The sequence below is a fragment of the Nanorana parkeri genome, unplaced genomic scaffold, assembly GCF_000935625.1.
Source record: "Nanorana parkeri isolate BGI_ZX_2015 unplaced genomic scaffold, ASM93562v1 scaffold1654, whole genome shotgun sequence".
Classification (NCBI taxonomy): domain Eukaryota; kingdom Metazoa; phylum Chordata; class Amphibia; order Anura; family Dicroglossidae; genus Nanorana; species Nanorana parkeri.
This window is the reverse complement of record NW_017307922.1, coordinates 214512-231039: the sequence shown is the minus strand read 5'-3', so window position 1 is coordinate 231039 and position 16528 is coordinate 214512. Positions and strand designations below refer to the sequence as shown.

The window sequence follows — 16528 nt, the reverse complement described above, 5'->3', positions numbered from 1 at the left end:
CTTTAAAAGCCCCCACAGGTCATCAATTTAGAGATATCCCAAAATACTGGCCCTAGAATTATTGCTCTCACTCCGGCGTGCGCGGCGATACCCAACATGTGTAGCGTGTTCGTCGTTTTCATACGTAGGCGCACCCGAAGCTATTGAAGTGCAGATCGCTTTTCAATAGCTTATAGCTGGGCTGCTGGAGCCCAGAACTGACAGCCCAGGGACCGGAAGTGATGCAATCTGCATCGCTCCCGGTCCCATAGAACGGGGAGGGGATCGATGAACGGAAGTTCGTCGACCTCCTCCCCAGCTCCCCGCGGACACCAAGATCGCCGGTCTCGGGCCCGTAGTAGGGGCAACGGAGCCCGGGAAGCACGGCGGGGGGGGGAGGGGGGCGGCCCCTTCTTCGGGACGCAGAAGCGATCTGGCGACAGGTAAGTCGCCAGGATCGCTTCTGTTGTAAAGCCGACAGTCGGCTCTACAAGTTTAAACAGAGTCCCGGCGGCAAAAGTCACCGGGAGTCTGTTTAAACAGCCCCGATGCTGGCGACGTACACTGTACGTCGTCAGTCACGAAGGGGTTAAAGATGAAAAAAAACCTGACACTCTTGGAAGTGTCAGTTTCTGAAAAGTCTTTAGCAGGTGATCTCCCCTTACTACTGCAGTGTAGCACAGCAGGAGATGTGAGTATCTAAGTTCTTTTTTGCATGGAGCCCTTTATTTTAGGTATTCATTTTAGCTAAAGAGTCACTTAACATAAAGCCATTTTCCTGGCCCTTCAGAAGAGCCTGTTTCGATTGATGGGCTCCAAAACTTTACATTAATCTGCCTACATCTGGTGAGAAGGAACTCAGTCAAAGAATGTGTATATTCAAGCATGCTAGGATTGTGTAAAACACAGTATAAGTCATCTGATTAGAAATAACAGCGTGTTAAAGCATAACTCCGGCCAAACTAGTATTTCTATTTTTTGTCCCCTGCTGCATGCTGTGATTGCTCCCATGTACTCCTGCTTACACACAATAAAAATGTAGGTGGATAAAACGCCTGTCAGCAGTGGGCATGGAGTGTTGGTCAGTCTTTAGGGGGCTATTTCTTCTTACTATTGGAGCAATCAAAAACGTCTTGGCACCCTGGATTGCCCACTACATGTTCACTACTTTGACCAAAAACTGCTAACTATCTTGTGGGGTCCCTCAGGTTTTGGGGCAGCCCTACCAACCTCCATCCCCTTCTCTATACTGATCTATCTTGATCTTTTACCTTCTTCTTACTTTTCCCTCCCCTACCTCAGAAACATATCTCCATAGAAGGTTTAAAACACTGTACAGACACAGTCACTCACACCCCTAAACAATGTCTGTATGTAATAACCTAACAACTCTCTGTAAACCTTCTCCATCCATTGGGATATACAGAATCTATACTTATGTACCATGGACTAGTTATATATGCTCTAGCTACCAACTGCACTGTAATTGTGGAAGTGTTGCACCACAATTGTTGTTTTCCATTCCAAAATATTGCAGCTGAAATGAAGTAAACTCATATCTGTAAAAAATAAGTCAAGACAACTGTATTTTTCTTTCACAAAAAATACAGCAAGTCCAGTTGCCTTGACTTATTTTTTACAGATATACCATGGCCTGGATGAATGAGAACCTTCACAGACAAGGTAAACTCATGTTTGTAAATTGTTTATAGCTTTTGGTTGACCATTAGCTGTATTTGAGAACAGAACACTAAATGTTGTCTCTATTTTCCTGGTCTAGTATTACAACAAGAGGAAGACCTATTTCGCTCATGATGCCCTGGAGCAGTGCACAATGGGAGACATTGTACTGCTGAAAGCCTTACCTGAAAGGAGGAGTAAACATGTCAAGCATGAACTGGTTGAAATCATATTCAAAGTAGGCAGGGTGGTTGACCCCCTGACTGGAAAACTGTGCGCGGGTACCATGTATCAAGAAAGTTTAGAGGACATTGATGTCAATAACCTTGATCAAATGCTTCAGAACATCCACCTTTCAGCACGATCAAGTAGTCAAGAAGAGAAGAAGGCTGATTCCTGAAGACTTACCTCTGTTTAAAATACCCTTATGTGTGATGTCTAATTGTTACCATTTACAAGTAATTAAAATATTTGTTTTCTACATTTTGACACATTGATTTCATTCTAACTGTAACTGTAGTAAACAAAAGGATTAATATCAGGGGTAGGAAACCTTGGCACTCCAGCTGTTGTGTTAGTACAAGTCCCATGAGGCACTGCAAGACTGACAGCCACAGGAATGGCTCCCAAAGGCAATGGCATGATGGGATTTGTAATTTTACCACAGATGGAGTGCAGAGGTTGACTATATACGAGGGAGAATCACAAAGTAAAGGCAAAATACATTTAACCGCTTTCATAGAAGTAACTGTGAGCACTTGAACATATCACTTTCCCACACAGTCTCCATGCAAGATGATCCACTTGTTGTATCGTTCAACTAGCTTCTGTATTCCTGCAGAGAAGGAGCTATTCGGCTGCTACTGAAGCCAGGTGTGCACCGCTTTCTTTACTTCATCATCTGAGGGGAACCTGCGACTGCAAAACGCTTCCTTCCTTCTGCTCTCTGGGTTGTAGTGGTGCACCCATGTCCCGGTGACAATTCTCTCCAGAATCTTCCTGTCTTCTTCATACTGTCTCAAGAACTGGATCCCAACCTCCACACGCTGTTGCTTGTGCAGAGCAGTAAGCTGTTTTCCATAAACCTTATGGTGATTCATGGTGCTATGACCATACTGAGCCAACATCCAACGGTAAATTTCCACTGGTTGCACCCCCTGTCTCCAAAGAAAGCACTACAGCTTGTTGTTTTTCAATGTTGTCTTTACAATCTCGCAACAGAGTGTCCATGTCTCTGTCGACGTGACTACCACTCGACTAAAGTCTGAGCGCTCTGCATGGTGGAGCTATCCAACAGGATAGGTAAATATGCTGTATTGCCCAAGCTCTTCTCTGTTCCGGTTACCCCGTAATTTGCCTTTACTTTTTTATTCTCCCTTGAATATTATATGCTCACTGTTTTGTGATATATGTAAAATGTGTACATCCACTGGCACCATATTTTGATAATCATTATAATAACTACTAAGTAATTTTTTTGTGCCCTGAGAAAAGAATGTAGAGTCACACCAGGCTGACTATTTCTGGCTCTAAATGGGAGATGGAAGAGATGTCATGCCTATTGTTATTTTTCCACATATAGGGCTTTGTATAATGGAATCTGTTGCAACTCCAAGAATTCCTTCACTGCTGAGGTTTCATTAGCACATATTGTTGTATTGGACAGTATTAGTAATGTATTTCCAAGCACTGGGAACAAACTTACCAGAAGGAAACCGAAGGATCACTAATAGTATGGTAATGCTTCTCATTCTACCAACAGCAGACTGGGGGTAGTGGAGTGTTCTTACCATTCCCACTTCATTCTCACCCTATTGCATGCAATTTATTGCACAGTGTTTTGTATTAATAAAGACTCACCTGATGGATGTTACCTCACTTCCTGTGTGATTATCAGGATAGGAAACCAGCAAAATCTCTCAAGAGGGTTGAGACAGTATAAATACTTTTTTAGCAAAACATTTTTTTGCTGTCCGTGTTCCTGTTTGGAAGATTTTCCTTTATTTCTGTCTGTTCACAAGGGAGAGGAAATCTCTAGAACAGAGTAAACAAACAACAATAAAAACCTGGAAGAAACTCAACTGGTTTTGCACTATAAGAATAATGTTTCCTAAACAAGAAAATAAAAATATAGTTGAACAGTGAAAACAGATTTTGAGATGACAAGTGATATGTTTTGCTTTAAACAATACCTATTTTGTCTCACTCTCAGTTTGTTTTTACATGTACACAGCTGGAAAAGTAACCGGCTGTATTATATAATCCTGCAACTGCCTGAGGTGTACCTGAAAACATTTGTTACAATTCTTTTTCTTTTTTCGGTCATCATTTTACTTGTTTAGCGTATAGAAATTTCATTTAGCACTCATTCATACAAGAATGCTACGCATTGAAATGTACAGTGCTGATCCCAGCTGCACCATGCTGCGCTGAAAAAAAAATACAGCATGTCACACCTTTTGTTGCCACCACAGCATGATTTTGTGAACTGTGCCCATTTAAACAAGGCAAATTGCCTTGTCTGTGAGTTGGGACTGAGCAGAAAAAAAGCAACCAGCACAGCCCCCAACACATCTGGTGTGAATGGGCCCTTATATGACACCAATGTATTCACTAGCTCATTATAGAGGAACTTAAACTTGGAAATAGTTATACGAGAATAGCTTTGAAGCTTGGGACAACATTGTTAACTACAGCTCGCCATAGATACTAGGGAATGGTCAGATGTGCATGCATTATCCAACTATCGCAGGTTGCCTTCTTGGCCAGTTTCTCTGGTCAAACAAGCAGCTCTTATTTACGACGATGGAGGCAGGAGGAGGATCTAATTGCAGACACTCTTGAGAAACAATAGTGAGGTTCATGCAAGGTTTTCTAAATACCTGATCTCATTCTGGACATTTGTGCACTACCCCTTAGCCATTGGATATTTGCATAGTCTGCCCCCCCAAAAAAAGGCATGATTGGGAGGCTGGCATCTTATTGTATGCCTATGGGCACTGTAACAATGCTAACTACTTAGCCACTTGTGACATTTGAACATTTGCTAGATTTTTCCATTAAACAATGCATGGAGCAAGACTCTAACACGGTTATTCACAAAAGGGTGAAGAGTTTGGAGAAGGCAAGAGAAGTGAACAATCCAGGACAACATAGCTGAACTGGAAAGGGGATTTTTCCAAATCAGATATGTTGTCCTAGACTGCTCACTTTTCCTGCCTTCTCCAAACTCTTCACCCTTTTGTGAATAACCCTGTAAGTCTATAGAGATGGACTCTTAACTCCCAATCAGGATGCACATTGTACTGGTCTCGCTTCAGTGAAATGAATTTCAATTGATAGCCTATTTCTCAGTTTACTGAATAAGCTCAGTATGGTTTTACTACCTGTACCGAGAGAAATATGTGGGCTTCCTCTGCTGACTCCTCCTGAAATTTTTAGTTGTCTGGTTGTCTTTTAGCTTTACTTCTTTCTGAATCACTGTTATGAATAGAAACATGCAGCAAGTGAAGTTAGGAACAAAGTCAGACCTAAACTGTATACTGTTGGGTCAGTGGCTCAAATACTTTGCGCCATTGTTATAGCAGACAGGCCAGACAACTAGCATTTGAGAAAAGAACATCAGCAACAGCAGCCTCCATATTTCTATAAGTAATTACAGGTTTCTTTTCATGTTTCTAGACAGTCACTGACATTTATAATAAGTCATTTGATACCAATCAATATGTGCCAGAAAAAAACAAAATGAGTTCACTTGAGGATATGTTATCTGGTTTGTTCCAGTGTTTGCTGAGTTATTGCCAAATATATTGCATGCCCAGCAATTTCACAATCACGGGCTATTATGCATTGACTTTAAATTTGTTTGGAAAGAACTAGAGATGAGCATGGTCTCAAAAAGTAATCTGAGCTGTGTAAAAGTACAATTAGACAACTGAACACACATTTGTAATGAAGTCAGATAGAAAAGGCTAAATCAAATCATAGAACTGTCATGTTGCAGTCTGATCTTGTATAAATATTTATTTGGATAATAGCTGCTATTACATGGTATGTATTACCACTGTTTTCCTATATGGTTTCAGTATATTTAGGTATGGCCGAGTTCATATTGCATTAAAGTGGATCTTCACTCAAAATGATTTCCTATGTTATAGGGAACATCTAGAAATGTTAACTGTGCATAAGCAGTACCCTGAAAAATCTGCCTTTTTTATCTTGAATTATTTCTAAAAAAAATGGCCAACTTTCTGACATGCAACTGCCTGGGCACCCATACTCTCTAGCTTGCTAGTGATGTACAGTCATGGGCAAAAATATTGGCACCCTTGCATTTCTGTCAGATAATGCACCACTTCGCGCAGAGAATTGTTGCAATTACAAATGTTTAGGCATTCTTATGTTTATTTTGTTTGTTTTGGTATGACACATAAAAGCCAAATCTAACACGCAAAACTCCAAAAATGGACTGGACAACATTATTGGCACCCTCAATTAATATTTGGTAGCACAGCCCTTGGAAAAAAAAAACTGAAATCAATGGCTTCCTGTAACCATCAATGAGTTTCTTACACCTCTCTACAGGAATTTTGGATCACTCTTCTTTCGCCAGCTGCTCCGGGTCTCTCAGATTGTAAGGGTTCCTTTTCCCAACTGCTGTTTTGAGATCTCTCCACAGGTGCTCTATGGGATTTAGATCTGGACTCATTGCTGGGAAGTCCAGTACTCTCCAGGGCTTTGTCTGAAACCATTTCTGGGTGCTTTTTGACGTGTGCTTTGGGTCATTGTCCTGCTGTAAGAGCCATGACCTCTGACGGAGACCCAACTCTCTGACACTGGGCCCTATATTGCACCCCAGAATTCTTTGGTAGTCTTCAGATTTCATAATGCCATGCACACAGTCAAGACATCCAGTGCCTGAAGCAGCAAAGCCACCCCAAAACATCAGTGAGCCTCCACCATGTTTGACTGTAGGCACTGTATTTTTTTTTTTTTCTTTCAAGGCCTCATTTCTTTTTCTGAAAACAGTAGAATGATGGGCTTTACCAAAAACCTGTCATTTATGTTTCGTCTGTCCACAGCACATTCTCCCAAAAGGATTTTGGCTTCCTCAGGTAAGTTTTGGCAAACTCCCATCTAGCTTTTGTATGTTTCAGTGTCAGCAGTGGGGTCCTCCTGGGTCTCCTACCATAGCGTCCCTTTTCATTCAGATGGCGACGTATAGTGCGACCCTGTGCCTGAAGGTCAGCTTGAATTTGTCTGGAAGTTGATCGAGGGTCTTTATTCACCATTCGAACAATGCTTTGTTGTAATCTTTGATCAATTGTTCGCTTTCGTCCACGTCCAGGGAGATTATCTACAGTGCCACGGGCTGTAAACTTCTTGACAATGTTGCGCACAGTAACATTAAGATCTCTGAAGATGGACTTGTAACCTTGAGTTTGTCCATGCTTTTCCGCAAAAACTTGGAATGCAATTATTTCTTGCAATTTGGGGAAGGTGCCAATAGTTTTGTCCAGTCCATTTTTGGAGTCTTGGGTGGAATGTGTCAGATTTGGCTTTTTTTTCTCCACTTTTTTGTGTCATACCAATACAAACAAAAGCAATAAACACGAGAATGCCTAAACATTTGTAATTGCAACAATTTTCTGCGCGAAGTGCTGCGTTATCTGACAGAAACCCATGACTGTACCTGCGGTGTGATATCATTCAAGACACCGTGCCTCTGATAGCTAGTCTGGCAGGATTTGAAATGAGTGTCACTACTGTGCTGCTCACTGTTTTCCTTGCTGGAGAGGAAGCTGCAGTGCAAGCATTGCTCAGCTTTCTGCACCTCTCCAGCTGCTGCTAAAAAAAATTCCACTCCAGCTTTCACACAACCAGTCATTCCACCTCCACACAGACACTGTGTGGGACAAGGCATGGTAAGTCAGAATTAGGGAAAAATCAGCTTCACGGATTCTATAGGACAGGGGTAGCCGACCTTGGAGTTATTGAAACTACAAATTCTATGAGACATTTTAAAGCGACAGGCATGACGCCCACAGACAGATATGAGATTTGTACTTTCACCCCAGCCTACTCCTGCTGTAAGAAATACTGATGACTAATCATTTGCTCTCTGCTTGCCCTTTTCTGGGCACAGCTTCCACAGTTTAGGTCCTTTTCAAGTAATTGGAAAAAATGGTTTGATACTTTTCTTCCAATGAATAAACAGTGCATAGGCAGCACACTCTCTTTGTGCTTAGAATTTTATCAGCACACAGCTTCATATTATTATAGCAGTGGAAATTTAATTGAATCAAAATTGAAACAGTACCTGCCAACATGTTTCAGTTCCTGGGGCAAGAGCTGTGACTAAGGCAGGGGTGGGTAACTCTAACCTTCAGCTGTTGTGGTGCTACAAGTCCTATGATGCATTGCAAAGCTTACATTACAGGCATGATTGCCAGAAACAGAGGCATGATGGGATTTCTAGTGAAAGCACATCTGGAGAGTTGTTGTTGCCCACTCCTGGACTGAGGGCTTTCAGACTGAAGCAAATGATTTCTTCCTGCCGTAATCTTGTAATTGTCCTAAAATAAGGTGAAGATTTCAGAATGCATAAACATTTGTATCTATTATGTCACTGTTCCAAGCACTTTTTATTTATTTTTTGTTTTGCATCTAAGATAAAATGCCGGGCTCCATTACGTCCCTGTTGCTCATCTCCTCCCTCACATTCCTATCTGCTAGTGAGGTATCCCATCATTGTGAGGACACCAGTCGGTATGTGTGGGAGGGAACGGGCAGGTTGCTACACTACCCAAAAGAGCTTTGCCCATTCAGAAATGGCCATCATTTAGGCGTGTAGGAGCAATTAAAAGCTTCTGCAAGCATGTACATATCCACACCTGCTAGCAGCTTTAACGTGAACACTGCAGTATTAATTTAAAATATGCACTCACTAACAGGCAATTTTGAAAAACAAAGGCCTGCATTGTACTTGCACCTCCGGTCTTCAGTGGAGTGTCCTTGTTACACCCCATTGAAAGATTTCCCCTTACATTTGTTGGGGGGACACCAGTAAAAATGTGCATTTCCCCTCACTTTCTGTTTTAATGCTCATTACTAAAAATAGAGGGGTGAATCTCCGCAATGGGGAGCAATAAATGCTTGGTAGAGGGTCAAACCCTTCTCCTACATCATCATAAATTAAAAAATAAAGTTATGCCTAGATATACACTTTAATTCGGCTTTTAACCCCCCACTCCAATGCTGCTCAGAAGTCCCAGCCTATAAAGTCCCAGCCTTACATACATAAAACTTGCCCCCAAATGACAGGAGATAATTAGACCTGGAAGGAGACCAGTCTGGGTAGCAGGCAAGAAAATGAGGCTGGCATTATGTTTATCTGTTTGGGAGGAGCTGTGGGGACGACGACATGTAAAGTAAAATGTGGTCAGCTACAATTATACCCTGCACTACAATTGCAGCAAAACCAACAGGGTTATTCACAAAATAGTGAAGAGTTTGGAGAAGACAGGAGAAGTGAACAATCTAAGACAACATAGCTGATGTGGAAAAATTCTCCAATTCAGCTCACTTTCCAGTTCAGCTATGTTGTCTTAGATTGTTCACTTCTCCTGTCTTCTCCAAACTTTTCACCCTTTAGTGAATAACCCTGTAAATGTTTCCCAACCTGTCTGATCATTTCCTCATCAACTTGATCCAAAGAAATAGATTAACATATCAGAAAATTTCCACACGCATGCTTTTAATGATCTAGTTGGCCTGTCAATGATCACTTGAAATGTTTATGGACACCTTTAGGGTTGCCATTGCCAACACTCTTCAGGAATGGGGGAAACGGGGGGGGGGGGGGGGAGCAGAGTTAGATCATCCACGAGGCAGCCTATGCTGGGGCCTAGGGTCATGTGAATACCCAAAGGGCCCAGCTTCATGCTTCAGTAAGTAAGCCAGGAAGATAACAAAACTGGCTAAAGCTGTGCATGTGCCTGCCACAGTTCAGGTTCTGAGGATGATTGGTGCCTGATGGGGATGAGGCATGCCAGTGCAGACATTGCTAATAGGGTGGCTTCTCTGTCTATTGAAATCCTTATCAAAGTCAGTCTTAGGGATGGGCAAAGCTGCTGCTGAGAAATGAACCAAATGCTATATGCAAATCCTGGCTGGAGTGTAGCAAGTAGTCCTTGCTGTTTGCTTGACAAAATGCTCAAATGTCAATAAAAGCATTTTGGACACAGATCCTTCGAGTGCTGGTGACATATTGTACTTCTAAGTTACATAATTGCTGAGGTTAAATAAAGACACAGTTCCATCGAGTTCAGCCTATGTGAGTGAGTGAGTGAGTGAGTGCATATGTGTATACATTAATAAGAGTTCCTGCTCTCCTGTATACTGTGCTCTCTGAGGAAAGTATCCAAAAAGGTTCTTAAAGGAGAACTATGAGGTGAGTGCTTTTCACTCACCTCATAGTTCTAGCCGACCTGTGACAATGAGCCGACTGTCACAGGTCGGCTCAGTAGATCGGGAGGTGAGCGAACACATACCGGCGTTCGCTCACCTCTCGATCCTGTTACGGCTCTCTGCCGTGACAGGGGAGGGGCTGGATTCCCCCCTCCCCGTTTCAATCCGCCAGCGCTGACTGGTGGAACGGACGGCTGGAGATGGCGGGTACAGCAGGCTCTGCCTCAAGATAGGCAGAGCCAGCTGTTAGTCACGCAGCTGGGCTGATCCAGACATAATTGTCGGGATCCGCTTCAGCTGCGGCGTCTCAGTATACCGCGAGCTACAGCTCGCGGTATACTGAGCCTAGGGTGACGGGAGGACGCTAGTTTGTGTCCTCCCGTTACCCTAAGGAGAACTATGGGGAAAAGCCTTAACCCCATAGTTCTCTTTTAAATGAGTCAATAATCTTAGCTAAAAACCACCGACTGGGGAAGGGAGTTCCACAATTTTACAGATCTTACATTAAAGAATCCCCTTCACAATTTACTATTAAACCTTTTTTCTTCCAATTTAAAGTAATGGCTACTTGAGTTCTTCAGTGACCTAACAGTAAACAGTTAATTCTATAATCCCCCTTAAACAATGTTTACATTAAAATAGGGATGCATTGATACCGGTTTTTCAGTTACAAATACCTATGTTTTTTTTCAGTATTCGCCTATACCAAATACAGATACCGGGAGTCCCATTAAGGAAGCTGGGCAGCCGCCCAGCTTCCTGATTAGCTGGGAAGCTAGGCGGGGTGTAATGACTCACCGACCAGGTTTCTGATTAGCCGGGAAGCTGTCTCCATGCTTCCTCGTCACCAGGTGACAAGAAAGCATGGAGCTGGCTTTCTGGCCAATCAGGAAGCCAGGGAGCGGGTAATGACTTGCCGCCCGGCTCCCTGATTGGCCAGCATCCCGACCAATCAGGAATCCAGGTGGCGAGTCATTACACGCCGCCCGGCTTCCTGATTGGCCGTGAAGCCGGCTCAATGCTCATGTAATGACTCGCCGCCCAGCTTCCTGATTAGCCAGGAAGCCATTTCCATACTTCCTCGTCACCGGGTGACGAGGAAGCATGGAGCTGGCTTTCTGGCCAATCAGTAGGCCAGAGGGCGGGTAATGACTTGCTGCCCATCTTCCTGATACCGGAAGTTCCAGTATCGGGATAAGTATCGGGAGAATTTGGGCGAGTACTTGTAACTAGTATCGGTATGGGTGCATCCCTAGCATTAATACAGGGACATGTAGTGAGGCTGTCTCTCACTTGCTCATCACTAATGAGGCATCTAGATGGATGCCGTCAGTGTATTTTTTTTTCTTTTTGATAAGACGGCTTGAACCAATGGCGCTTTGCCATTGATCCAAACCATCCACAGAGCTCAAGCCTCTGACTCCAGGTCAGAGGCTGTTGTAGGTGTGACCTCACTGTGTTAGGTTAAGCCAGCTGCTGTATAACCTAACAACTGTGAAAAGCCGGATGAAGCATTGCCTGTAATTAACAGACGGCGATCCGTCTATGACAGGTTATACAGCAGGGAAAGCCTCCCTGCTGTGTAACCTGTCATGGATGGAGTGCTGCCTGTTAGAAGCCGGCCTGAATGGAGAAAAAGCTGTCAGCTTAAGACTTGAAGCTTACAGCTTTTTCTTCTGTAAAAGCAGGTAAGGCTCTGGCTCACCTGCCTTCCAAACAGCACGTCCCTACATTAATATCATGTCACCTCTTAATCTCCCCTTTTCCACAGTGAACAAGTTTAATGGTTGCAATCTTTACTCATAGCTTTGGCCACCTAACCCCTTTATTAGGTTTGTCGCCCTTCTCTGCACTTTTTCCAGCTCAAGGACATCCTTTCTGTGGAACAGTGACCAAAATTCAACCGCATACTCAAGATGAGGCCGAGCCAGTGTTTTTTAGAGGCATACTTATCAACATGTCTTTAGAGTACATACCCATTTGTATGCATGAAACTACTCCATGGTTCTTATTTGTTGCAGCTTGGCTTTGCATGCTGTTACTAAGCCTGCTGCCAACTAGAACCCCCAAATCTCCACCTCTGATTCCCCCAGTGGAGCTCTCTCTAGTAACTTGCATGCATATTTTTAATACCAAAATGTATAGCTTTACATTTTTCATTGACAAAAATCTTATTGGGTTTTATACAAACAGAACAAGCTTCAAAGAAAACAATAGATGACACATGTCAATACAAAGAGAGAATCATACAGGCAAAAATGTGTGCTATGTGGTACACCTCTGCAACAAAAGATCGTAAAGCCATACACATCAAAAGAAATGCCGTGGCGGTTACGGGGCAGGTGACAGACAGAAGAGTATTCATGACTACTGTCATCAAAACTTACATACATAACAACAAGACATACATTTTGAACTCGATGGACTGCATTAGATTGAAAAGAAAAGCGGGAAGAAGATGAAAGAGGTAAAATAACAGATAAATTACAGATAAGTATAAAGGGCTAAGAAAGTAGAGAGATGTAAATGCAAGCAGCGCTGGGGCTACCCGCCAATAGTCTTGCTTAGGAAACCAGGTGAGTCAGATCGCCGTCGGACTCTTCATGGATATGGTTGGATGGCCATATTGTATCCAGGGATCCCAGATTTTCAAAAACCGGTTCTGGGAGTCCAGAAGAATACTAGATTTTTTTTTTTCATCAGTGAAAAAAAAAGTAAATACTCCTCCTCACTTCAGCAAAGGAAACAAGTTGTTTTTTCCACGCTTGGGCTATTGCTTGCTTAACCGCTGGAAGGATAAAAACCACAAGTTTGTGTTGGAGTCTTTAAGGGACTCAGGTTTATAAAGTAACAGTGCAAACCACGGATCCCTGATAACCTGGATGTGGAAAAGATTCCATGACATGCAGAATGTCTGTGCCCAGAGTCTACCTATCATGTGACAGGACCAACAAATATGTAAGACATCCCCGTTAACAGGACAACCACGGAAACCAAAACCAGACTGCTGAGTCCTTAGATGGGCCTATCAGGCGGGGACCATCTCATTAAAGATTTGTATGCAGTTTCCATGGAAGTAATTTTAAATTTTTCAATATTAAACCTCATCTGTCATGTAGTTCTATATACAGACACATTCCACACCAAATGACTTAAAGGAGAACTATGGGGTTAGGGCTTTTCCCCATAGTTCTCCTAAGGTTAACGGGAGGACACAAACTAGCGCCCTCCCGTCACCCGAAGCTACAGCGAGCGGTATACTGAGCCGCTGCAGCTGAAGCGGATCCCGACAATTATGTCTGGATCCGCCCAGCTGCGTGAGTGACAGCTGGCTCTGCCTATCTAGAGGCAGAGCCAGCTGTACCCGCCCCCTCCCCCGTCCGTTCCGCCAGTCAGCGCTGGAGGATCGGAGCGGGGAGGGGGGAATCCAGCCCCTCCCCTGTCACGGCAGAGAGCCGTGACAGGATCGAGAGGTCAGTGAACGCCGGTATGTGTTCGCTCACCTCCCGATCTACTGAGCCGACCTGTGACAGCCTCATTGTCACAGGTTGGCTAGAACTATTAGGATGAGTGAAAAGCACTCACCTCATAGTTCTCCTTTAAGGTGGCACACAACACTTTGTTAATGTGCCATACGAAATAGAAAGATATTGATATATCCCTCCATATCGACCACTTGCAGTGTTGCTGCTCGCTGTTCACCCCTCCTCACTTCCTCCTCTCGCTGGCCACCCTTCCTCATTTCTTCATACAGTGCTGCTTCTCCCATCTGCCCTTCCTGACTTCCACCTCTAGTATTGCTCCTCATTGTTCATCCTTCCTCACTTCCTCCTCCAGTGCTGCTACTTGCTGGTCATCCTTCCTCCCTTCCTTCTCAAGTGCTGCTCCTCGCTGCCTGCCCTTCCCCACCTCCTCCTTCTTCCTCCTGTCCATTCTTCCTCACTTCCTCCTCCATTGTTACTTCTTGCTGGTCACCTTCATCACTTTCTTCTCCAGTGCTGCTCCTCACTGTCCAACCTTACTCATTTACTCATCCAGTGCTGCTTATTGCTGTCTGCCCTTCCTCACTTCCTTCTCCAGTGCTGCATCTCACTGTCCGTCCTTCCCCACTTCCTCCTCCAGTGCTGCACCTCGCTGTCTGCCATTCTCACTTCCTCCTCTAGTACTGCTAAACGCTGTCCTCCCCTTCCCCACATCCTTCTCCACTGCTACTAATCACTGTCTGCCCTTCCTCACACCCTCCTCAAGTGCTGCTAATCTCTGTCTGCCCTTCCTCACTTTCTCCTACAGTCCTGTTCCTCACTGTCTGCCCTTCCTCACATCCTCCTCAAGTGCTGCTAATCTCTGTCTGCCCCTCCTCTCTTTCTTCTCCAGTGCTGCTCCTTGCGGTCTGCCCTTCCTCATTTCCTCCTCCAGTTCTGCTCCTCACTGTCTGCCCTTCTTCACTCCCTCCTGTAGTGCTGCTCTTCTTCTTCACTTCCTTCTTCAGTGCTGCTGCTCGCTGTCCGCCCTTTCTCATTTCCTCCTTCAGTGCTGCTACTGTCTGCCCTTCCTAACTTACTCCTCCAGTGCTGCTCCTTGCTGTCTGCCCTTCTTCTCTTTCTTCTTCAGTGCTGCTCTTCGTTGTCTGCCCTTCTTCACTTTCTCCTCCAGTGCTGCTCCTCACTGTCCACCCTTCCTCACTTCCTTCTCAAATGCTGCTCCTTGCTGTCTGCCGTTCCTCACTTCCTCCTCTAGTGCTGCTCTTCTTCCTCACTTCCTCCTCCAGTGCTGCTCCTCACTGTCTTTCCTTCCTAACTTACTCCTCCAGTGCTGCTCCTTCCTGTCTGCCCTTCTTCTCTTTCTTCTTCAGTGCTGCTCTTCGTTGTCTGCCCTTCTTCACTTTCTCCTCCAGTGCTGCTCCTCACTGTCCACCCTTCCTCACTTCCTTCTCAAATGCTGCTCCTTGCTGTCTGCCGTTCCTCACTTCCTCCTCTAGTGCTGCTCTTCTTCCTCACTTCCTCCTCCAGTGCTGCTCCTCACTGTCTTTCCTTCCTCACTTCCTCCTCCAGTGCTGCTCCTCGCTGTCGGCCCTTCCTCACATCCCCCTCCAGTGCTGCTCCTTGCTGTCGGCCCTTTCTCACTTCCTCCTCCAGTGCTGCTCCTCGATGTCAGCCCTTCCCCACTTCCTCCTCCAGTACTGCTCTTCTTCCTCACTTCCTCCTCCAGTGCTGCTCTTCTTCCTCACTTCCTCCTCCAGAGTGGCTCTTCTTCCTCACTTCCTCCTCCAGTGCTGCTCTTCTTCCTCACTTCCTCCTCCAGAGTGGCTCTTCTTCCTCACTTCCTCCTCCAGTGCTGCTCTTCTTCCTCACTTCCTCCTCCAGTGCTGCTCTTCTTCCTCACTTCCTCCTCCAGCATGGCTTTTCTTCCTCACTTCCTCCTCTAGTGCTGCTCCAATATTAGTCCCCCTCACATTTGTCATCTTTGCAGCTGTAGCAACCAAATCGTATGCGCGGCCATTGCTCCTACAGAGTCAGAAGTTGTCAGTGACAGTTGCTACTATTTAAACAATTCCCCATATATGGCACTTTACAACTAGCACCTTCATAGAGTACTTATACCCCTGTAGCAATGGTGTACATCTGAGACCACTTTGTGCTTGATTTGTTTGGCGCACGCTATCAGACATTAAAATAAACAGTCGCACATCACTCCCTACGTGAGTTGGCACAACTGGCGGTACACCACACAGAACATGCCCTATAACATTGTAATTTTGTGCATGGAAAATGTGCCAATATTTACAGCACAAAACTGATGTATGTCCCTTTGTTAACCATATAAAAAAAGGGGGGAAAAAACCCCCAAAATGTTTAACTCCCCCACCCCCACGTTTACGCGCCTATAAACGTAAATATTACCATATTCAGGAAAATGCGTCTGTTGCAGCACGTTGCATTCCGGTGTGATTCATTTTCCAGTTCAGAGGTTTGCCTAGCGGGCACGCACGGGCAGAAAAGACCCGACCATTGCACACACCCGTTACCGGGTGTTTCACATATATGCGATCAGCTGCTCCATAGCCCGCCGATCGTCTATATGTGCTCGTTCGCTGCATGACGGAATAAATGTCAGTCAAAGTACCGCAGCGCTGAATACTGAAAAATGGCCTGGATGGGAAGGGGGTTTAACACCGCGGATGTCAACTGGTTAATAAAGAATACAGTTTCAGTGAAAACATGGCATTAGCAGCAACAAAATCGCCCTCTAACTTCCAACATAAAACCTCTATCTAACCTGTGTGGCAGCGCTCACGCTTCTGAGGGCCCTCTAGTGGTCATTTGTTATATTACATCTCATTCTTAGGTGCGCTCGAAGACAGCTGTTCTCCCCCTGGTGGTCTGTACGAGAATTGCAGCGC

General features: G+C 44.6%; 1 protein-coding gene across 1 annotated transcript in view; it reads left to right on the top strand.

The window, feature by feature from the left end:
* MRPS17 (mitochondrial ribosomal protein S17) overlaps window positions 1–2135 on the top strand; it is a 6702-nt gene extending 4567 nt beyond the window's left edge. Inside the window, exon 3 of the mRNA XM_018571020.1 lies at window positions 1760–2135. Coding sequence (XP_018426522.1) covers window positions 1760–2059 — 300 coding nt within the window. The 3' untranslated portion in view covers window positions 2060–2135. The remainder of the gene's footprint in view (window positions 1–1759) is intronic.
* The last annotated feature ends 14393 nt before the right edge of the window (window positions 2136–16528 follow it).